The 24,527-nt window shown below is 33.5% G+C and overlaps 5 protein-coding genes across 5 annotated transcripts in view; 2 read left to right on the forward strand and 3 right to left on the reverse strand.

Annotated features, from left to right (window-relative positions):
* HELRODRAFT_174982 (hypothetical protein) overlaps window positions 1–1,640 on the forward strand; it is a gene marked incomplete at both ends in the record, with an annotated part of 9,025 nt that extends 7,385 nt beyond the window's left edge. Inside the window, 4 exons of the mRNA XM_009022411.1 lie at window positions 1–115; window positions 421–642; window positions 937–1,083; window positions 1,350–1,640. The exon at window positions 1–115 is cut by the window's left edge and continues 32 nt beyond it. Coding sequence (XP_009020659.1) covers window positions 1–115; window positions 421–642; window positions 937–1,083; window positions 1,350–1,640 — 775 coding nt within the window. The remainder of the gene's footprint in view (window positions 116–420; window positions 643–936; window positions 1,084–1,349) is intronic.
* A 368-nt stretch (window positions 1,641–2,008) lies between these two features.
* HELRODRAFT_174983 (hypothetical protein) lies at window positions 2,009–2,823 on the reverse strand (the record flags this gene model as incomplete). The annotated part of the gene is made up of 2 exons (XM_009022412.1): window positions 2,009–2,274; window positions 2,727–2,823. The coding sequence occupies 2 exons, from the start codon at window positions 2,821–2,823 to the stop codon at window positions 2,009–2,011; spliced, it is 363 nt and encodes a 120-aa protein (XP_009020660.1).
* A 394-nt stretch (window positions 2,824–3,217) lies between these two features.
* HELRODRAFT_100685 (hypothetical protein) lies at window positions 3,218–11,760 on the reverse strand. The gene is made up of 21 exons (XM_009022413.1): window positions 11,596–11,760; window positions 11,113–11,323; window positions 10,707–10,886; window positions 10,332–10,446; window positions 9,810–9,897; window positions 9,535–9,619; window positions 9,312–9,429; window positions 8,821–8,936; window positions 8,419–8,532; window positions 8,061–8,251; window positions 7,816–7,933; window positions 6,799–7,047; window positions 6,508–6,623; window positions 6,299–6,377; window positions 5,855–6,013; window positions 5,427–5,584; window positions 5,193–5,298; window positions 4,821–4,930; window positions 4,240–4,612; window positions 3,917–4,071; window positions 3,218–3,699 (listed from the first exon to the last, which is right to left on the reverse strand). Exons 2-21 carry the CDS (start codon window positions 11,224–11,226, stop codon window positions 3,645–3,647), a joined length of 2,799 nt encoding a protein of 932 aa, XP_009020661.1. The 5' UTR covers window positions 11,227–11,323; window positions 11,596–11,760; the 3' UTR covers window positions 3,218–3,644.
* A 443-nt stretch (window positions 11,761–12,203) lies between these two features.
* HELRODRAFT_100688 (hypothetical protein) lies at window positions 12,204–14,851 on the forward strand (the record flags this gene model as incomplete). Its single annotated transcript, XM_009022414.1, has 7 exons — window positions 12,204–12,381; window positions 12,627–12,731; window positions 12,923–12,978; window positions 13,148–13,227; window positions 13,922–14,081; window positions 14,235–14,366; window positions 14,714–14,851. Coding segments are annotated over exons 1-7 (825 nt in total), but the record flags the coding sequence as incomplete, so codon positions are not given.
* Window positions 14,852–21,033: 6,182 nt separating this feature from the next.
* HELRODRAFT_174986 (hypothetical protein) lies at window positions 21,034–22,941 on the reverse strand (the record flags this gene model as incomplete). The annotated part of the gene is made up of 4 exons (XM_009022415.1): window positions 21,034–21,141; window positions 21,397–21,675; window positions 21,825–22,253; window positions 22,429–22,941. The coding sequence occupies 4 exons, from the start codon at window positions 22,939–22,941 to the stop codon at window positions 21,034–21,036; spliced, it is 1,329 nt and encodes a 442-aa protein (XP_009020663.1).
* Window positions 22,942–24,527: the final 1,586 nt, after the last annotated feature.

The raw sequence follows: 24,527 nt of genomic DNA on the forward strand, positions 1-24,527 counted from the left end.
GAAACAAATACTAGACATATCGCAAAGCAACGAGACAGACTTGAGGAGAGAGCTGAAGATGAATAAGGAGTGGCTAGACGCTGTGAACACGCAGCTTATTGAAAAGGATAAACAAGTCTCGTCTCACACACGTTTTTATTTGATTAATTAATTAATTAATTATCTTTATTTCGCTTTGCTATTAATTTCTTGAGACGTTAAACTTCGCGCGATGGCTTATTTAATTTATGATCAATATTGTTACCATTAGTCATTTCTGCCTATAAGATTATCCAAATTTGAAATCAGAAAAATTTGTTTAAATTAACGGACATATCACTGATGCAACTTATGGTAACATTAAGAGGTATTACAACAACACGGCAAAAAACAATACAAACATACAAATACAAACATACAAACACAAACATACAAATACAGACATACAAACCGAAATGCCATACTCAAAATACCTTCCATTATACCATTTCACTGCAGTTAAAATTAGCAGAGCTTGATCGAGGTTCAGTAAGTAGATTGATGGAAAAGGATAAATTGAGTTTCGATTCAACTACTGCTACTACTGCTGCTGCTGCAGCCGCTGATAGCACTGGTGGCAATGACGTAAGATTCATAAGACAGGCTCTCGAACTTGATATTATGGTTCGTTTGATGGTTCTTCCACCTCTTGAAATCGCCAAAAGTTTTGGTCTACCTAAGTTTACATCATATTATATTATCAATTGACAACAGTTTTACTATAATCGTCGTCTTTGTTTCAGTCATCATAATCATAATAATTGTTATCATCATCATCCTCATCATCATCATCGTCGTCGTCGTCATCATCATCATCACCACCACCATCATCATCACCACCACCATCATCATCATCACCACCACCATCATCATCGTCATCATCACCACCACCAACATCATCATCATCATGACTACCAGGCATCGAAAAACGCCCTTGACACGACGTTGAAAGAAAACATAAGGTTGAAGATGGCCTTGGAGCAGGCAGCACGTGACCTCGTCATCGAACGTGACGTCACGAGTTCCGCTACTTACGACAAAATGGCGCTGCAACAACAATTATATGTCTGTTTTGTTGGCAAATGTTTTTTTTTTTATTAAAATTTTTGCCAAGTTTTTGCAAAAAAAAATTTGATAAACTAATCCTGATAGGTTAAAATTTATTCATTCCTGTAAATGTTTTAAGACAGTACCCTGCATAAAAACCGTTTTCTCCATTATAATCGCACACACACGTACACACACACGCACACACTCACACACACACGCACGCACACGTACGCACACACTCACACACACACGCACGCACACGTACACACACACACGCACAGACTTCATTAGAAGAGAAAGCAAATGAAGCGAAAGAGAGGGAGAAACTGCAGATGGAACTTGCCCTGTTGAAACTTGAAAATCAAAAACTGACATCCACACTTCTACAGCAAACATCTTCATCATCATCTTCCACCACATCACCATCACAGCGAGAAAAAGAACTAAGAGAGGCCTACGATGGTGTTGGTGTCATTGACGACTTTTTTTTACGTTTTTTCATGCAAATTGATGTTTTTAATGTATTTTTACGTACGTTTAATGTATTTTACATTGTTATTAATGTTAACTGATACATCAATGTTGATTTCTTGAACAGCTTGCAGTAGAATTAGCAAAATCGAAGCAGGCGTTAGATAATAAAGAGAAAGAAAATTTATTCTTACAAGACACATTACAGTTGGATATTTACTTTTTAATCCAATTATACATTTTAGGATTTGTCACATTTGAACGTTTTAATTTGTCATATTTTAATGTTTCAATTAACGAAATTAATTATACACAATAATTATAGTTAATGAGGGCAAACTGTTAAAAATATGTTAATTAATATATCATACCATTGGCAGGTTCATTTTGAAATCAAATAAGGATGGTAAGTACTGCTGGTTACAACTATTTACTATTGCAACTATTACAATTATTTACATTAATGCTCTTAGATATCGAACTGTTTTTGTTCTTTTTTACGAAGCTCTGACAAATGCAAAACTGCTTCTTTTAATTTAACTTTCTTGCTACAAGTCTGAAACATCTCGATAGGCCACATGTAATACCCAAGCATTACATTGTACGTACATGGCACATGATCGCTTTTGGATTTGAGTTTTTGAGCTTCGAACCGAACAGATAGTATTTGAACCAGGTCATCAGGCAATAACAGTGCAAGACATGGCGCTTCTATCGACTGAGCTAACATACCGACTGTTGGTTTGGTTCATTTAAGTTTTTCGAGTATTAATATAACGTTTCTTTTTATATTTTTCCGCCACGCTTAGCCTGACAAGCCGCAACCATGCCAGAGTTAAACTGTGATAACATTATATAAAATTACAAATTGAACGTTTTCGTCGACTCCAACATTAACAAGAACGACAACATCAACAATTAAAAAATCCTGCAACAACAACATCATCATCGTCAATGATAACCACAGCAACGACAACGCTGACACAACATACAGAAACAGTTTAGTTACAACAACAGAAACAGCCAGCAACAACCTTTATCAACCATCCCCAAAACAACAACAAATGTTGAAACTTTTATATAACAAATACTCTCATTCAAATGCCAAATAACATTACGTCCGTTGCAACAACAACTCACAAACAATACATGTACGTGCAGCACATGCTTAATATAACGCTACTTACAGCTTACTAACAAAATCTTGCGACACACACACACACACACACACACACACACACACACACACACACACACACACACACACAAACACATCATAGACATGTGTACTTAAGAAATATTTTTTATTGATGATATTGCTAAATGTTATAAATTCATGATATACTAACATTTCTGTTTATTTGTGCATTTATGTACGTATGTAACTCAACTGTGTGCGTGTGTATGTGTATTTATACCTACAAATAAGTTCATTAGGTAATTATTTATATTATGAATAAAATATGTAGTTATCTTACTAAATTTTAATATTGACAAACACAATTACACACACACATACGTACATTTTTATATAATGTAGACCGATTAATTTTTGTATGCTGTTCGCCATGTTTGTGTGTACAAACATACACCACACACACAAACACGCACACACGTGATGATTCTTTTAATTTACTAAACCCATTCAATCGTTTTGTGTAAATTTTTCTAATTGTGGTTTTTAGAAGCATTAATTTATTTTTTATTTCCATCCTTTTATTTGTAAATATTTATAAATATTCCTAATAATAAATATAATAATTGACTGAATAAATTGATAATGAATTAATTGACACTATAATTGATTGATTAATTAATTAGGTAATTAAAATAACAAAGTAGTGCAAGACAGCACATTTGAATAAGTACTCAGCTCAAAAATTTAATGAGCAAAATAGATGACGAAACTCGTTTAAATCATCCACACATACAGCTCCATGAACATCTTGATTAGTTATATTAAATTGACCAAAGTTTTTATTAAACAACTAAGCAAATAAATAAATAAAATAAATGAATAAATAAAAAATAATATTTCTGAATTCAATTTTACAAATTTTGAAATTGTCATCAGCCAGCGAGTATCAATTAAAAGTTAATTTTCATCATGATTTTGGCACGCAAGGCGAAGACTGCGAGAGGGAAATATTTATGGAAGACCTGCAAAAAATAAATTGTCGTAACTCTACTATAAGATGGGCAACTTGAAAGACATAAATTCATCATTGAAAATGGACGAAAATTTGACCAGTCAAACACAGAGACAACAAAACAGACGACAAACCAAATCAGCCAGCCAGCCAGCCAACCAACCAACCAACCAGCCGACCAACCAACCAGCCGACCAACCAACCAGCCGACCAACCAACCAGCCAACCTATTATGTTTAAGATGACTCTTGACTAGATGACCGGTTGCCAATGCAGACATCAGTGACAGCTCACCGGCCATAACGGTCGAACACACAATGTTTGCGAGTGTGCGTGCATTCAAACCCGGTTCTTCCGCATTAGAACCTCTGACTCCAAGCATCTGTATGCAAGTGTTCATAACAATGACAGTCGGATATCACAATTTAATCATTTTAAAATTTATTACTAAATAATTAAAAAGAAACAAGTTCCAAACAAGTGAATAAAACAATATTCATAACAGTGCTTATTCGTTATGAGAAGATGATAGGGAGAACAAGGATCTAACCTCAAGACAGGCACACTGCGGTGGCAGAACGGTACCTCCCCCGATGGTGCCCACTTCAACAGAGGGCATGGTGCAACTGATGTACAAATCATCAGTCTTGGTCTCGGGGTTGTGTAAGGCCTCCATCAGGGTCACACAGTTGGAACTGCAGACATTTTGCGCTGGATCCTGCCCAGTTGCTAGATAGATGGCAGTAACTACGTTGGCGGCATGCGCATTGAACCCTCCAATGCTACCAGCCGCCACAGAACCGACCAGATTTTTATTCAAGTTCAAATCAACCAGCGAAGCAACCGAGGTTTTAAGCACATCTCTGATCACGTGACTGGGGACTACAGCTTCACAGATGACTGATTTTCCTCGGCCTTCAATCCTTGTTTAGCGTACGTAAAATGAGAGCAGTTATGAATTTGAAACTTAATTCAATGATAATTATGAAAAAATTATCAAAAACTTATAAAAAATATATAATAGATAGATAGATAGATAGATAGATAGATAGATAGATAGATAGATAGATAGATAGATAGATAGATAGATAGATAGATAGATAGATAGATAGATAGATAGATAGAACCCACCAGTTAACAGCACTCGGTTTTTTATCAGTGCAGAAGTTGCCACTGAGACTCAATATCTCCATATCATTGAAGTACTCTTCTTGCAACGACAACAAAGCTCTCTCTGACCCCTGCGTTGTTACATGTGTGAAATTTTTCAAAATCTTCAACAGTAAAAAATTGGCGTTGAAAAACCAAAAAGACACACACACCACACACACACACACATGTATATATATATATATATATATATATATATATATATATATATATATATATATATATATAGAGAGAGAGAGAGAGAGAGAGAGAGAGAGAGAGATAGAGAGAGAGAGAAAGAAAAAATAAACAAATAAATAGCAATAAATACAAATTACATAAAGGAAGAGAAACCTTGGATAGCATGTTCATACCCATGGCATCTCCCGTCCTGGCTACAAACCTGATGTACAGATTTCGAGATATCTGTGATATCTGAAGTTTATGGAGACGAGCAAACCTGAAATGATAATAAGAAATAATTATGAAAATAATTTATTCATTATAATTTAGATAATCGTAATTAATTCCTTGAACAATTATAAGCATAATAGAATTAATAATAACAGAAAAAACATCGAAAAAAACCTGCTTGTAGAGTTGAAGACCTCAGCCACAATTTTGAAGTTTTCCTCCCTCTCTAGCCAGCCCTTGACCTGTGACGCTCGCCTACCGGATTGGAATCTCACCAGAGGAGCCCTCGTCATACCGTCGTTAATCACCTGACTGTGCACACCCTCACCAGACTTGGTGTTTGTGGGTGAAGATGATGAAAAATGAAGTGTCGGTGATCATGGCCACCATCTATCTAACGGCCAACTTGCCAATCAAAAATCTTTGACCGACTGACCAATCATACAACTGACACGCCAATCAATCATTCATTCAACTGACCTACCATTCAATTGACATATCGATCAATCGTTCAACTGACCTACCAATCAATCATTCAACTGACCAATGAATCAATCATTCAACTGACCTACCGCAATCAATCAATCATTCAACTGACATACCGACAGAGCCCGGCAGCCTCTATTAGTGCTAGCCACAAGACAGCCTTCTGTGGTTGCCATGGGAACGTTGTATCGTCTGCCGTTGATGAGGAGGGGTCCAGCTACTCCGACAGGAATGGGCATGTACCCTATGACATTCTCACAACATGCCCCATCTACCTAGGTGGGTGGAGTCAAATAAAATAAAACACCAAATATAAATGTGAGTGACGTGTTAATCGCTAGGAATTAGTGAAAAATTAGAGTTATTGTTACATATTACTAACTAACTACTGGTTAATCTTAAATTTTCATGATTTATTTACTCGACTATTTCTTTAAACGATGAATAAATAAAAGATTAATTATTTAGTATATTGATTTGAATCAATCAAACGTTTAAATAAACTAAACTGATTGATTTAGTTTTTATTATGCAACTCTGGAGTGAAAATAAGAACTTACATATTTGTAGTCATAACCCATGAATGGTAAATTGTCTAGTGAATCTGGATCCGGTAACGCTTTGCTTAAAATCTTTCGCCTTAGAGGATTTTTTTATTGAAATATATATCTAAATTAAATATAGAAGCGAAAATATTTATCAAATTAAAAAAAAATACTTTTAAATCAAAATGTGGTTAACCGACAATATTTGGAAAAAATGGTATTACCTAATATCAACACCTCTTTCAAAGTTATTTACGGCATGCTCCAGACGATAAGTAGGGATGTGCTTGGACCCCACTAACATCATCACCTCTTCATCTGTTAGCTGCTCTGGCCCATTCTAGGTTTCAATTTTATAGCATTATCAATTTATTAAAACCTCAAAACTTCTCAACCAACTACAAAACCACAACCACTAACTGATCAATCAATGAACAAATCAATCAGCAACTGACCATTCAGAAAATAAATCAACCATTCGAATGACCAACCCCAGTACAAATCAATCAACTAACCACAGCCTTCAACAGTTCAGCACATTCTTCTAAACTCCTTGACGATCCACATTTCAAATTAGCGGAAGTCGAAATTTTTGATGATGATGGCAAACTCTCATCACAAACATTCTGATCGTCCGTCTGACACTCGGCATCTACTAACTCACTTTTCACGTCATCACCACCATCGTCGCCATCCTCATCATCTTCATCACTGCTATCAAGAAAAAATTTAGATAACGAATCATGAGTTACTATTGGTGTTGACTGTGGCAATGATGGTGATGATTTCCCGCCACAAAAATCACCATCATCATCATTATTTTCTTTCTTCTCGTCTTCATTCTTGTTTCCATCTGTTTCATCATTATCACCCCCACCACCACCAACATCAGCATCTTCATCGTCAGAAGCATTGGAGCTATCTTCCTTCAACTTGCACAAACCGTATCCTAAATTGAAAGTATAGTGAAAATATTTAATGTTGGATAGACAACGAAAATTAATCACTGATACTGAACAGACATTTGACGATATCGTCACTCGCGCGCACACACACACACACACACACAAATATGGTCAAAACCAAACTGATAACACAAAAAATGAAACAATGGAGAACGAAAAATAAAATGAAAAAATCTAATTAGGAAAGCCAAAAAAATTTCCAAAAAACAAAAAAGGAAGAATAAGACACAACTGACCAAAAGTTGATTTCAGCCTATCATCGAAAAATCTTTCAAGGAACCCTTGCGCACAATCATTATTTTCATCCTCTAACATTTCACTAATTTCATCTTTACCGTCACTTTGTTTCCTCACAAAAAAATTGCCACCATTTTTTAAATTGCCACCATTTTTGTAACCGCCAATAAAACCACAATCGCTTTTTCTTCTTCTCATTTCTCTGAGACCATCCTCACCTCCTTTTCCATAATCTTCCATGAAACTTACAGACTTCACAAACTTCAAAATTCCGCGACCGTTACTAGCCATTCCATTTTTGGACTCATTATCATTTTTAGTCCCGCCAACCTCATCCGAAGCGGACGACAGCGATTGGTTGTAATCAGTGTCAATGAAGATGTACTTGATGAGTAGGAGGAGGGTGAGAGATAAGGTCATCACGTAATCAATGGTCAATGTCGTTGACCTGTTTAATATTCATTTGAGATTAATTGGTCTGTTAAAAATTAGCTTATTAATATTCATGTAATTATTGTTTTTATAATCATTATTAATTGATAAATTTAAAAAACGAGTTAAAAATAATAATGTACCTATATATGAGAAATTGCCAAAATTTTTGATTTGGATAGTAGTGATGTGGATCAGCTGAGGCAGATAACAAGTCTGATGTCGAAGCCTGATTGGCCAGAGGTTCAGGAACTAGGTCACCCATAAATGAGGTAGCTGTTGTTGATTTGTCGAAAAATCGAGAATGGGCGTGTACAAAGACTAGACCAGTTGACTGGGGAAAGAAATAACAAAATTCTAAATTAAAAATTTTTTTATTTTAATATTTTTATAAATAATTATTACTAATTATATTTATAATTTATTTATAATAATGTGCAGTATTATTATTGCAGTCATAATAAAAATTCTCTACTGCCATCTATCTACTGGCCGACTTACCATAATAATTTTAATTTTCTGAACGACAGGATTGGGCTTCTGATCCTCATCTTCGGTCTGCCATACTTTTGCTAGTTGTTGGATCTGTACCATTCTCCTGTTATCCCTTGTTAGCTGTGTATTCAAACTAATGATAAAACATCTAACTAATCTGGGAATAAACAAAATTTACACAAACGTGATGAGGCATTCAACTAATCTAGAAGAGAGAGATTTGACACGAGCAAAAATAATCTCAACAAACACAATTCTCTACCCTAACTTAAAACAAACTTATGATAGGCAATAATCAAAATAAACATAATCAATCAATCAATCCTCGTTTTGCGTCCAGAGACCCGGTTCTCCGAGGTAGGACGTAAAATAATAATAATAAACATAATAATCATAATAACAACCAACTGCACCTACCTCCAAGACAATAGACAGACAGGATGGGTAGAAGAGCATAAAGGCTAAATAGTTAGTAATGACGGATAAACAACCGAAGCTACACATTGCTTGCAGTGTACAGATGCCTTGAGGATGATGATGAAGATGATGAAGATCATGACAATGATGATGGAGAAGATGATGATGAAGATGATGACGAAGATGATGACGGCGATGAAGAAGATGATGAAGATGAGAATGATGATGAATGGCAATAATGATGATTATAACGATGAATAGGAAGATTGTAGTAATTATCATTGTGGTTATAATTACTATTGCAGCTATGATGAACAATGACACAACAGCAGTACCAATGGACAATTATCAACAATGACTAAAAACTAATTAAAAGCATAAAACATCAAAGAAGTAACTCAAATACACAAACGATCAAACAAACAAATGATCAAACCAACACACAGACAGACAGACAGACAGGCAGACAAGAAACCCAACACATTGATACAGACCTGACAAAGTACCAACTCCAATCAGTAGAGTTTCAACAAGAGCATCCAACGTTAGCAGAGGACCCACGAGAGCCATACCATGCCCGATGTTCTTCACTACATCCACCTGAAATTGACGGAATAACTTTGCTAAAATTAATTTTTAACAAAAATACAAAACCGATCATAAACAAATTAAACAAAAATTAATAAAAAAATGAAATAAAAGTACCTGAGTTTCAGAGCTGAGAGCAAACTTAGCCAATGTGCATGCTTTTGAAAGATCAAGCAACAGCAAGAAAAATGGCAGCGCTTCACTGAATGTTAAAAAACAAGAAACTCAGCATCAAACTTTGATTACACTTCTCAAAATTAAATGCAACTCTCTTTAAATCCTTTCAAACAGTATTATAAATCTATGAAAGTTAGTATTTTTTTAGATTGAGTAATTTTATTATTAGAGTAAAAATACTGGATAATTTTAACAAAAATTAGTTTATCCACGACCTCAACTGGTTGAGGTCAGCCCCAAGGAAATTTCCAACAGCAATACTAATACCAAAGCTAAACAACATCGTTAGGAAGACTGTTATTGCTGCCAATAAAAATATCATGAAAATATTAATAAATTAATTACATAATTAACTACATAATTGATTGATTGTTTAATTAATTGATTGATTGTTTAATTAATCTTCACAACTACTTTTTCAATATGAGTGGTTGGCATGCCTTAAAATGTACATGTGGTTCTGAAAGCACAAGAGATAAACAAATAAAAAAAACTGTAAATTTATCACATAAGTAAATTTATCTTAGAAAATTACAAAAACACTTCCAGAATATTTTACAAAGTCTTGCACCTACATGAAATTAACATAATGGTGGAGTAAATTTATAACGAAGCCATCTAAAGAGATTGCAAAGTAATGTTGAAAAATTTTAAATTTAGCATCAAAAGAGAATTAATTAAAATAAAATAAATCTATATTGAAAGAAATTGAAAAAAAAACTGCAAGACTCACATACCCAGGAAATACTTGGATCCAAGTCTTCTGAGTTTGGAAAACTGGATGTAGGTGTAGATGAGGGAGACACATTTTGTGATGGACATGACGACCGTGTCAGAACTCATCACGTCAATCTGTCGATAAATTAGGTGCAATGGCATCAAAACAAGTGCTATTGCTTAGAAACAAGAATCAGAATGTTTGAAAACAACAGCAAAAAACCATTATGAGATCAGTAATGATGTCACCGATAACACCATTTCTCAATACACTTCTCAGATGTGAAAACTAAGAAAAGAGTAAAAAAAGATAAATGTCTAGAACACCAAAAACCAAAGCAAAGTTATAGAAATACCTAGGTTTAAAATAAAATAAAAATCCAAAAAAAACTAACTTTATTCTGGTAACTGCCTTTCTGCCTGAAACTTAGCTCTGGTTCAACATAGGTCATAGAGGCAACGCAAACTACTAAGGTCAAAGACACAAATATGACCTCCCAAGGTCTAGAGGCACAAAATTGACCATGTGTTTGAAATAATTTAAAGATCATTGCTTTGCCATCTTGTTGCACGTTCTATATAGGAATGAATTTTTGGTCTGTAAAAGTTTATCTAAAAACCAAACCAAAAACCAAAATCTTGAAAAAAAGATATTATAATAATTATTCATTATTCTACCTAATTGAAAATCAACCAAACTTATAATAATGAAATATTATTATAATTTTATAGTCAAAACTCAAAAAGATGACCTAGAAAAAATTTAAAAACTAATAAATAAAATTATAGAAATCCACTAACACAAAGGTTATCTTTGAACTTGTCGATCTCCTTAATTGTCATAATTTTCAAAACTGCTGAGTTTAATTCTTTTTCTTTTTTATTTTGTTGAAAGACATTTTTAATCAGTTCCATTTTTGCTATGTTTATTTATTTATTATTTATTTATTTTGCTTTGTTGTTTTACAATTATTCAGTTTAGTTTGTTTAGTAGTAGATCCTCTAGCTTTTTCTAAAGGGAAATAAAAGGAATTTGCATCTTTTATTAATAAATTATTATATTATTATATAAAGTTTTAGTAAGTAATCAAATCAAGTTGTAATCCGTATGCATCAGTCATATCATACAATTAACTTTTAAAAAGCTAAACTAAATTAAACTGAACTAGACTAGAGAAACCAAAGAATGATTTAACTTTTCATCACAAGTTTATCCTGGCCAATCAGATTAAAGATACAGATAACATGATTTTTTTACTAAAGTTACTTTACTAACTTTTAAAAGAATGAAATGAGATGTGATATTCGTCATTAGTATGAAACCATCGGATGACTTATTCATCTTCCATTTAAATTTATTTATTATATACAATTCGAAATTTTAAAACTTAATGTAAAAATACCCAAAATACCCAATCCGAATTTTCAGACAATACAACAAAAATGATGTTTAAAAATGACCTACACGATAAAATTATTTTTGTAATGGCAATTTATTTTTAAACGTCAATTTGTGTGCGTTTTTCGATATACTTCAGAATGACATGGAATCGTTCTAAGTGTCTTAATTTTGCCAAAGTAAAATAAAAAAGGTATTATTACATATATGTATATATATATACATATTACGGATAAATAAAGTTATATCAATGATATATATATATATATATGTGTGTGTGTGTGTACAGTATTGTATGAATTCTAGCGAATTGTAGGCATAAATCAATTTAAAGTTTGTCTTTTCAATTTTTTTGAAATTGTTTAAGACAAACTTTAAATTGATTAATGCCAACAATTCGGTATAATCCATACAATACTGTATGAAATTTGGTCTCTTCCAACATTATATTTGAATCGTCGTTAGACATTATTCTTTGCTAAGCGATATAAAGGTAAAGTAAACGTAAACTATCTCAATGCCGTTGATATTGATGTCCGGTTTTCCGTGCTCCGGCAAGACGAGATGTGCCATCGGACTGAAAAAATATTTCGAGGAGAATAAGAACGTCCCCACGAAAGTTATTTCGGATCATAATTTTGAAGATTTGAACAGAAATGACTTGTACTCAAGTAACTGATTATTTTGATTTATAATTTTATTTTATTTTACTTACTACCTCTCTGCTTTTGGTTTTAATTTTTTGATTTAGTTATTTTTTTAAATTAATTTAATAATAATCTGATTATCACCTAGTTTAGAATGCACACATTCACCATATAATATAATATAATAATTATAAAAATTATTTATTTGATTAAAAATGAAATTTTGAATTTTAAAATGGTTATTTATTATTATCTCCTTGCACTACAAGATTCTTCAAAAGAGAAAGAGATTAGAAGTTTACTCAAATCAGAAGTGCAAAGATCCATTGATAAAAGTTCTGTGATTATTCTAGATTCTCCTAATTATATAAAAGGTTATCGTTGTAGGATTATTCTTTTTTAAATTTAGCTTAGGTTAGCCTTAGCTTAGGATGTTGTGGTTTTGGCATTTTTTTAATTTTCATTAATTAAGTTTAATAATAATTTTTAACAATTTTTTAAAATCAAATAATAATGTGTTATTTTTATATTTTTAATTTATATTTTGAAATAATTTTTTTCCAAGGTTTTAGGTATGAGCTCTATTGTGTTAGTAAGTCAGCCCAGACAACACAATGCACAGTAAATATATGTGTGTGTTTGTGTGTGTAAATGTATGTGTGGTATGTGGTGTTGTGTTTGTTTGTTTGTGTGTCTGTGTGTGCTGTGTGTGTGATGATAAAAAACTATTTATTGTTTTTTCACAATTTTTTAAGAAATGATATTTATAATTTTAATTAATTAATTATAGATTCTATGTAGTGTTAGCAATGAAAAGTCCATTGAGATAAATAGCACTAGACAGCCCGATGAACAATACACTAATGATGTGTTAGTTAAGTTGCATGGATGAATGACTGACTGAACAGATGAATGAATATATAAATAAGTGGATAGTTCTAACAATGAATAAATAATTGACTGACTGACTGACTGACTGACTGACTGACTGACTGACTGACTGACTGACTGACTGACTGACTGACTGACTGACTGACTGACTGACTGACTGACTGACTGACTGACTGACTGACTGACTGACTGACTGACTGACTGACTGACTGACTGACTGACTGACTGACTGACTGACTGACTGACTGACTGACTGACTGACTGACTGACTGACTGACTGACTGACTGACTGACTGACTGACTGACTGACTGACTGACTGACTGACTGACTGACTGACTGACTGACTGACTGACTGACTGACTGACTGACTGACTGACTGACTGACTGACTGACTGACTGACTGACTGACTGACTGACTGACTGACTGACTGACTGACTGACTGACTGACTGACTGACTGACTGACTGACTGACTGACTGACTGACTGACTGACTGACTGACTGACTGACTGACTGACTGACTGACTGACTGACTGACTGACTGACTGACTGACTGACTGACTGACTGACTGACTGACTGACTGACTGACTGACTGACTGACTGGTTGATTGGACAGATAGACAACTAAATGAATGGATGAATGGATTTCTTAAACCAGCCCAAATTCTACAGATTAAACGAACTCATCATGAGGTTTGAGACACCAGATCCTAAAAATCGATGGGATTCCCCGATGTTTGTGATCAATTTTAACGACGAAATTCCATTCGAGGATATCTACACATCCCTATTTTTGAAAAAGGCCCCAGCTCCTCATCTTTCCACATTGCCTGTTTGCTATTTTTTGTAGTTTCCCTCACTTTTTTTTCTCAAATTTATTTCACCAAGTATGCAGTTGATAAATTTTTATTTTAACGGTATAATCAGTTACCAATCTATTTATTATTTAATTATAGTAATAATAATTTTTTAAAATAACGATCAGACGCCCATTTTGGCTACGAATTTGTTACACGAAATAGACAAATGCACACAGAGGGTTGTTCAAGAAATTATGGAAGGTCAAAAATTCTGTATGCAGGGTGATAAAATAAAAATAAACTCATCTGATGAGAAAGTTATTATTGCTATTTCTTTTTTTTCACCATCATCATTTGTCACCATCGTCATTGTTGTCGTCAATTTTATAGCATTTTTTATGGTTAAATTAAATGCCCGAATGTCGAATAGTGGTTAGAGTGACTTCATACATAACTTTGCGTTTGGTTTTCTTAGCAGTTTAATACTATTTTTTAAATTTTGGCAAGCATTCAATACATTTTTAGCCACTATTATCACCATCGGCATCACGATACGTTGTCACCATCATAGTCATCATTACCATCATAGTCATCATCATTACCATCATTGTCAACATCATCATAGTCATCATCATCATTTACGTTATCATCTTCAATTATCCAGATAACATATTTGAAAACTTTCACACTGGCCGAGTTGCAGAATTCGAAGAGGCAGTTCATAAGTTTCGCCAAGACTCGAAACATCGAGGACATTAGTTCAATTCCGAGCTCATTCGTTCAGTTTATAAATAGTCGAGTTATATAGCTTTTCGTTTAAATTTTTTCTTTAGTTTTTGGTTTGAATTTGTTTTCAATAAAAAAAGGTTTTGCTTGAATACTTTTAAATTTATTTTCGTGATGGAGACGACGACGATGACGACGGTGCTATTTGGTCAGTTTTTGTTGTTGCCTGTGGTAGCGTTCGTGATGCAGATGTCGTTTTCATCAATCGATCAATTGATCAAGTCAATCCATCAATCAATCAATCAATTAGCTTGTAAAGCGCTATTTTCGCGATGTTCAACAGCGCTCCTCAATGAATTTTGCAAACAGATGGGTCTTGAGATCCGCTCTAAACTTCGTAAGTGATGGAGAAGTAGTCAGAGAAGTAGGTAAAGAGTTCCAGGGAAAAGAGCCAAAAAAGCAAAAGCAGATTAGCAAAGGAGTGTTTAACACGAGTTAAGAAGAAGCGAGAACAAGAAGACGATCGTAACCCCAACTCATTCATCAATTCAGCACACACACACACATACTGACATTCATTCATGTTCAGGTACTTATTCTTTTTTTCAGTCATTCAAAATTTTTCTCAAATTGCATCTCCTACATTCATTTCCCCTTCTCATTCTTAATAACTTTTCAATCACCTATCCCGTAATAACATTACGAAATGTCTCGGAGCCGGCGATAGTGACGTCAGAGTGACGTAACGATGATGTAACATCCGTCTCGGTAGTGGGCAATTTATCGCATCGAACCTGTGGGTACGTACAAATTTTTGTCTGACAGCTTCTTATAATGGATGAACACATTCCATTCTGTCCGAGCGTAAAAAAATTCTTGGAGAAACAAAATTTGTAACGAAATTAAAACAAACGTTCGAAGCGACTAAATGGCAGCAGTGTATTAATCATTAGTCACGTGACGTGACGCCCATGCTTATAAATAAACCCTTCAAAGGTTAAAAATTACTAAAGAATGGTGTACGGTAGATTGGTTATTAAATTTGAAAACACGGACAGGAATATTTTACAAAGAAAAGTCAATCATCCTTCAATTGTTCAATTTTGTCTTTTAAAGTGATGAAAAGTTTTATAATTGAAAACTCCATAACGAGGTATAAGTATTTGAAAATTGCCTCGTCGCGTGTTTGGCTCGTATACAATTATGTATATTTTTAATTTAACTTTTGTTGCAGCTGTTACTTCAACAGCTGCTGCTACTCCTACTACCGCTACTTCTAGCTGCTGCTATAGAAGTATACTACTACAATGCTTCTTTTTTGCATGACATTTTCTTATGTGCATTAGAAAAGTAAAGAAATAAACGAGTCGTTATTTATGAAGGTTATAGACGAGAATTTAAAAAAATATAAACACACACACACACACACACACACACACACACACACACACACACACACACACACACACACACACACACACACACACATGTATATATATATATACACACACACACACACACACATGTATATATATATATATAATGTCTTATTATTGAATATGTGTGTAGTAGCATAAGTTGGAGAAGTGGTAAAAATGAATAAATAATAAATGATGGTACGAAGAGGCAGATTTTGTTTTTCTAATGACATCAATGTAAACATCGAAATCATTAACGACAACAAGAAAAACAACCAAAACAACAAGAAAACAACAAGAGAAACAACCAAAACATTAACACAACAAAGCATAAACAACCAAAACATTAACAAGGCATCATCCAAATCAGCAGCAACATTCATAACATCAAAATAACAACAACAACAACAGAAATGACATTAATTTTAAAATTTGACATTTCGGCCAGTGAACTAGGATTTGATATATTACATATAAAATGATGTCAAGCTGCTACTTATGTTAATTAGTTTTTGCCAAAAATTGTTGGTTTTCAATGGCTTCAAAGTTAAACATCTTAATTTTGATTTAACTTTAAAATTAAATAATGCTGAATAATGTTTAGGAAATTGAATAAAGTTGAATGAAGTTTGAAAAATTATGCTTTGTGGTTAAGTTTTTAAAATATTTTATAAATATTCATTAGTTTTATGAAAATATTTCACAAAACTAGTTAAAAACCGGCCATACACACTGTTTTAATTTTCAAACTTCATTTCAAGGCAATCTAAATTCTACACCCTTTAACGTTTTAACTTAGGTGTCGAATGATTTAAAAAAAAACTTTTCACCAACTTTAACCAGCTTTAAACCAACTTATCACCAACTTATCACCAACTTCTTGCCGACTCATCACTAACTTTTGGCCAAATTTGTTTGTATGTTGTTTAGTTGGGTGACGATGTTACATCTATTGTAGTGTGGTGATGTATTGTGATGTACGAATGGATCATTTACACTTTCCACCAAAGGTGAATCTTACAAAGTAAGCCACTGAAAACACATTTCCATGTACATAATTGAATTTATTGTAAATGAAGAAATATTTTTTATTTGAAAAATTATTTTTTTTTGTAGTATTTTCTTAAAAAATTTTTTTCTATTCAAAGATTGTTATCTGACACGATAATGCTTATTAGTTGTGGTTCTGTGGGTTATTTTCCTGTTTAAAAGGATAATTTTTTTCTTTTATGTTAAAAAACAAAAAAATCCCTAAAAATAAATATAAGAACCTCTTTTTAAAAGTGTTAAAAGTTCTAAGAGAAAAAACATCAAAAGTAGAAAATAAATTAACAAGTGTTCAACACTCACTCACACACAGAGAAACACACACACAAACACAGAGTGAGAGAGACAAAGAAAGAGAGAGACAGAGAGAGAGAGAAGAGAGAGAGAGAGTGAGACACATACACATACTAACAAACATACACTCACTCATTCACGCACGCACACAATTACACACACACATCATATTAAAGTTAAACTAGGAGTACTTCTAAGATAATATGCATAAATGATTTATAAAGAAGCTGTCCATTGAAATAACATTACAAATATATTATTTATTAATATTTACATCGATTTTTTTCTCCATTTTTTCGTGTTTTATAAAAAATAATTTAATTTTTTTAAATTTTGTATCAATAATTTTGAGTTTTTTTTAATTTTTATCATCATAGTAATAAACACCTTCTGGTTTTATAAAAAAATAAATTTATTATAAAAAATTTTTACGTGCTGACTTTATCAAAAGCACAAAAACGCGTACATACACATACAAACACAATTACATCACAAAAACTCATATATATATATATATATATATATATATATATATATATATATATATATATATACATCTATAAACACATATATGTGTATACATAGTATTTAATATATTTAAGAAATAATAAATGTAGATATAAATAGATTGCGTGAAAAACTGGAATGGAGATATGATGACGTCATAGATGTATTAAAATTTGAGAAACTGTGCCAGCCAATGGCGATGACGAGAACGGCAGTGATGATGACGTGAGCGTCGGTCATAGTAGAGCAAAGAAATGAAAATTTTAATTAAAATACGAGTCTAAAATGAATCCGTGTTACTTTATGCGTGGGTCTTCAGTTGTAGTATTTAAAAAAAGAGTATTCATATTATTCATGTCAGGCGGTTTGAAAATAGTTCAAAAAATTATAAATAAGCGTATAATAAAAATATGATAATAAATTAATATTTATATTTATTTTATCAATTTAAAATTGTGACTGTGACGTTAACTATGTAACAACATAACATTCAACAATGGCGTATAATTTAACAACAGTTACTTCATTAGTACGTATACAATACTTTTTTTTATAACCACATATATATATATATATATATATATATATATATATATATATATATATATATATATATATACATACATACACGGTTATGTACATTCTACATATATGTTCATTGTACACATTTTCTATCTTTATCCTTTCATATCTCTCTTTAATCTCTTTTTCTTTCTTTCTCTCTCTCTCTCTCTGCTATTCTTCTGTTTCGTTTATGTTTCTTCCTGTCTCTCTCTCTCTTTCTCTCTCTCTCTATATATATATGTATAGCCATAGCCATATTATAGCCATAGTTTGAGTGAATCAATTAATTTTACGCCATCTGATTTTGCTTCTTTTTTCAAGGATAAGATTAAGAGGGTGATGGACTTAACAGCTTCCTCGATTGCACCAGTCTTTTCTCATTGTAGGTTTCGGTCTGATGAGTTGTTCTCTGCGTTTTCTTTGTGCTCGGGCGACGAAATTAAAAAAATTGTTTTAGGTTTTCCAAAAAAATCCTTTTCAAATGATTTTATTCCGACTCAAGTTTTTAAATCATATGTCAACTTGTTTATTCCATTCTTGACATTTTTTGTTAAGTTGTGCTTAAGAACTGGTTGTTTTCCTAATCCTCTGAAACACGCTGTTGTAACTCCTATATTAAAAAAGTCATCCCTTGATAAAACTGATATTTCTAATTTCCGTCCAATATTCAATCTGTTGTTTTTGTCTAAGTTTCTTGAACGTATTGTTTTGGGGCAATTCTTAAGTCATCTGAATAGACATAATTTGATGCCTGTTCACCAATCGGGCTATAGGCAGAACCATTCAACTGAGACGGTTTTAATTGATGTTACGTCTACATTATTTGCAGCTATGGATCAACACAAAGTTTCATTGTTGGCTTTATTGGACATGAGTGCTGCCTTTGATTGCGTTGATCACACCTTGTTGATTGATAAATTGAAATACTTTTTTGGTGTCTCTCATGTAGTAACCTCATGGTTTGAATCATACTTGATTGGAAGGACTCAGCAAGTTTTCTTTAACAACGGGTTGTCAGATGTTGAGATAGTCACGTCTGGAGTTCCTCAGGGCTCAGTCCTTGGGCCTTTGTTGTTTTTACTTTATACAGCTGATATGTTCCCAATTATTGAGGAATTTAATTTCAAGTATCATGCGTTTGCTGATGATGTGCAAATAATTGTTCCGATTGCATGTAATACAACGTTTGAAGATGAAGTTGATAGATTTGTATGTTGCATCGAAAAACTCAATGGGTGGATGATAGATAACAGATTGAAGAAGAATGAAGGTAAAACTTAACTACTTTTGATTGGTACCTGGCAACAGCTGGAAAAAATTGATGTTGAGTCCATCAAGATATCTGGGTCGGATGTTAATTTTTGTTCCTCCGTTGGTGACTTGGGGATCGTATTGGATCAAAATATGTCAATGAATTTTCATGCCAAAAAGCTTAGTAAGGAGTGCTCATTTCAGCTTAGAAGGCTTAATCAAGTTAAAAACTCATTAGATAATGACACATTGAAATGTTTGGTTCATGCATTTGTTCATTCAAAGTTGGACTACTGTAACAGTGTTTTCTATGGAGTATCAAACAGTACATTGTCTTCTCTACAGTCAATTCAGAACAGAGCGGCCAGGATTGTCAGTGGCCGTTTGAAGTTTGATCACATTAGTCAAACGTTGTTGGATCTTCATTGGCTTAATGTTAGGAAAAGAATCTTATACAAAATTTCCATCATGGTGTTCAAATGCCTGAATGGTCTCAGTCCAAGTTACCTGTCTGAAATGATAATACGTAGAGTTAGATCTCATCCGTCAATCAAGTTGCGTTTAGATGATCAAGATCTATTGATGGTGCCGAAAACAAAGTTGGCTGTTGCTGATAGAAGTTTTGCAGTTGCTGGTCCTTCGATCTGGAATAATTTGCCTTATCACCTGCGTCGGCCGGGATTGACTCTTCGACAGTTTCGCAAGGAATTGAAAACTCGTATCTTCTTGGATTGATTCGCACAAATCATGGAGCGCCTTTGGGTGACTATAAAAGGCGCTCTACAAGTTCTCTAATAATAATAATAATAATAATAATAATAATAATAATAATAATAATAATAATAATAATAATAATAATATGTATGTGTGTGTGTGTGTGTTTGTAAGTCTATGAGTCTATGAATATAATATACTTTTGTTAATTTAATAATATAAATTAAAAAAAGTAACAAAACACAAAACCGAAACGGACGAGACGAGATAGTGCAAGAGTACTGACAGTACCAAAACATTAAATGTCAGAATAAATTATGAAGAGTGATTAATTCACTAATCATTTTAGCTGTCTTCATCATCAGTCTTTATTATCATCACTGTCCATTTCATCATCTCCTCATATCACTTCATCATCCTCTGTATTGTTAACAGTTTTTTGTGCAATGCAAGGATTATCTATTCACATTTGTGTCAACCTCCTATCATGTTTGCACGTTGTGTAACTTGCTTTGTTGTTGTTGTTGCTGAATGTAAGTAATGTGTTTTGTTGTTGATGTTGTTGTTGAAGCTGTCGTTGGTTTCGTTATTGTTGTAACTGTTGTTATTGTTGATTCTGACGTTGTAACTGTTGTTGTTGTTGCTGCTGCTGTCGCTGTTGTTGTGTTAGTAGTTGCTGTCGCTGATGTTGTTGCTGTAAGTTGATGCAATGACACTGAATGGCTGTGGTAACGTTATTGGCTCCTGCTGATACATTTCTGAAATATTCAGACCTGGAGGCACCTGAGAAGATATGAATGTCATTCACGTTTCGCCCTCTACTTACGACAGCAACTTGAGAACGATTACTCACGAAATCAAACAGCATTAATCCGTGTCGGAAGTTACGGCTTGTAATTATGTAGACGACAAAATTGACTGACGAGTTGACGAGCGACATGAAGTCTGCGAACGCAGTGTAGTAGTAGATCCAGTGACCACACAATCGCTCTTCCTTGCCAGACCAGGTGAGGATCACGTGGTCGATGAACGTCGGCGTCTGGCATACGATGAAGACGCACATGACAGCTACCAGGACTAAAGAGACGTCTTGCTGGCACCAGCCCTGTTGTTGCGTTGTCGCATTTTTTTGCGTTGAGTGCCAGTGACAGTAAATTTAACAAAAATTTAAACAAAATTACAAAAATGAATGTTCAGCTGAATTAAAATTTTATTTCAAAACAAGAAATATCATAGCCGTCAAATTCAACTCACCTTGCCCATTTCAATTCTTCTCCGCTGTCTCCTTTTGAGGGCGCCAATCAAGCAGACGTTGAAGTAGGCGATCATCAGCAACGGACCTCCATGCACGAGAACGAAATACATGATGTTGGAGTAGAGCAGTCTGTACAGACGATTATTGGAGAGGGCCGTCATGTCGAAGGCCTTCCTCGGCGTCGTATCCTCCAAACTGGAGCACACGTAAACAGGAGCGTATTCGAAGAAACGAGGAATGTTGTAGACCAGGGCGAATATGGCGATCATTACCATGCGATTCCTGGCTTGTGGTAAGGTGTAGGGACCTCGGAACATCTTCTTGAAACGATTGGTCACTTCGTTGCTGGTCATGCTTGGCTTGCAGACCGTGAAGTAGCGGTGCATGGAGACCAAGACTGTCACGTATATTGTCGCCGTGTAGGGAACCTGAGAGGAAAGTGTTTTGATCAGTTGTTGGAATTCTAGAAAATACAGTACATTTTTTAAAAGAAAACTTCTTCCTTTATATATATATTTTTTATTAATTTTTACTACAGAAATAGAGAAATAATGTTGTTTTATCAAAATTAGACGCAAAAAATGAATAAAATGATTACGAAACCTGATAAACTCCCCAAAGAATAGGGACGAGATCAAGGAAAAGAGCAAAAAAGCCAGCGGTTTTGTCAAGGTAATGACAGGCGGCTGGAAAAACAAAAAGTGGGAGTGCAGCCAAAAGAACCAAGATGTCGGTAACCGCCAAACTCCTTAGCAAAAAAGATGTCACCGATTTACTTTTTCGATCCCTGGACAGGACAGCGAAGGAAACCGCATTACCGACGAGACCGAGCAGAGAGAAGGAACCCATGGAAATTGTGAATATGGCGAAATCGTATAATAAACATTGGTCGGTCAGTTGGTATGGATCGCCGTCTGCAATTCGTACGTTGTTCGTGTTGCAGACTGTCGCAAGAGTTACATTTGTTCTGTGTAGTTGGTGATAGTAGATATTCGTTGTGTTGATAAATTTGTCGGTTACACTATCGTAATCGATTTTGTCGATAACATGGTCGGATTTGAAGTTGTTGGGCGTATGGTAAGCGGTGTTGATTGGCTGTTGATCGCTGAGCAGCATATTTTAAGTTTTATTCATAAATGCGTTACACATTTAATATGATATCTCATAGACTAATCTTTATACTTCTGTGATGGGGATGTTTGTTGACTTTTTAAAGAATATTCTCAAAATTTTTTTGTCTATTTTGATGATTTCATTTAGTTTTTGTTATCTTCAAGTCTTATCTGCAGTATTGTAGAATGAGTTTTACGTTTTGAAATATTGAGAATAGCCATTTAAGAGGATTGAGAGATAACTTCTCGTTTCAACATTTAAATCAGCATTTTTTTTACATAAAATAAAACCCTATACAAAATTAATTCTACAAAAATTTTTTACTGCAATTTAACGCAATTATTTCAATTAAAATTATTATTATGAAATAGAATTTTAATAAAAAAGATTTAAATTGAACAAAAATGTGCGTTGTCTTCCTTCAAGACTGGCTTCACAAAATGATGAACGTCGGAATTAAAGGTTTTTTGCTTTTAAGGCTTATCAAATTAATGGTGCCTGTCATTGAAAAAGATTAAAAAAAATTTTATTTTGCATTTGAAATCTACTAGCCTAATATATTTTTATTTATTTGTAATGAAAGCTACAATTTTTTTAACGAAATCCTAATTTACGAATCTCACATACTTGAAGTTTTATTTGAAAAAAATAAATTTTTTTGTTTCAATTTAGAAATTTTAAAATTTAATACTTATTTTACTCTCTCAGTAAAGAAAATTCTTAGAAAAATTTTATTTTACGCATCTAGTTTTCATAAACAAAGCGCAACTTTTTTTCTATTGTGGCTCATTTAACAGGAACAATTTTTTCCGTCAAAACGAAAATATGAAATTTATTGCTAGACTCAAACTTTCATTCACGAATCCAAAATTATTTCGTCACCATCACTTTTGTCCAGTGGGAGGTAACAGAAATTACGATAACAACTTGCGTTGTAACAATTACAGCGATTACGACAAAACTTAAAAAAAAAATTAAAATGATAAAAATGACGATGCTGAAAACGTTGATGATGAGGAGGAGGATGATAAAATAACGAAACTGCTGATGATATAGCCGGTGCAATTTTAATATACCTAATCCATTTTAATTAATATTCCATCAGCGTGGCGTTTGAGTTCACGCATTATCGAAATAGACATAGATACATTTACGATTTTCTAACTATTGTTCAAACTTTTCTGATTTTTTTTTTGGAAAAAATTGTTACCAGTCAATGATGATGAAGTAAATTGATAAAAAAAAGTATTTCAAGTGCAATATTATATCTAGCAACCGTCACAAACCAAATTATAGCTACTCCCAAGACTTTCACCAAATATGGAGTATTAAATTAGCCGTGGTAACATCCATGTCATGTGAAGCGCTATATAATTAGATGAACAGGAAAAAGAGCGTCTCATGACGTCACGTCAAAATGTTCTACACGACTGACATGAAACTGAAGAAAGATGGCCTCCGAACTAAATAATTATGAGCGAGAGATTGTTGGGTATAAAAATCAAAAATAATATGAGACCATGTGTACATTTGACCAAACTCATCTCGTACAAGAAATGCGCATACGAAAAATAATGATGAAAATGATA

The sequence above is a fragment of the Helobdella robusta genome (assembly GCF_000326865.2).
Source record: "Helobdella robusta unplaced genomic scaffold HELROscaffold_31, whole genome shotgun sequence".
NCBI lineage: Eukaryota > Metazoa > Annelida > Clitellata > Rhynchobdellida > Glossiphoniidae > Helobdella > Helobdella robusta.

Bases quoted from the DNA above. Each gene is read 5' to 3' on its own strand.
- HELRODRAFT_100685 (XM_009022413.1), bottom strand. From the start codon at position 11,226: ATGGAACTGATTAAAAATGTCTTTCAACAAAATAAAAAAGAAAAAGAA. The intron at 8,937-9,311 runs GTGTTGGGTTTC...ATCATCCTCAAG, and splicing joins TTTGTCAGGTCTGTATCAAT to GCATCTGTACACTGCAAGCA. The intron at 7,934-8,060 runs GTACATTATTAT...AATATTAAACAG, and splicing joins TGGCAATTTCTCATATATAG to GTCAACGACATTGACCATTG.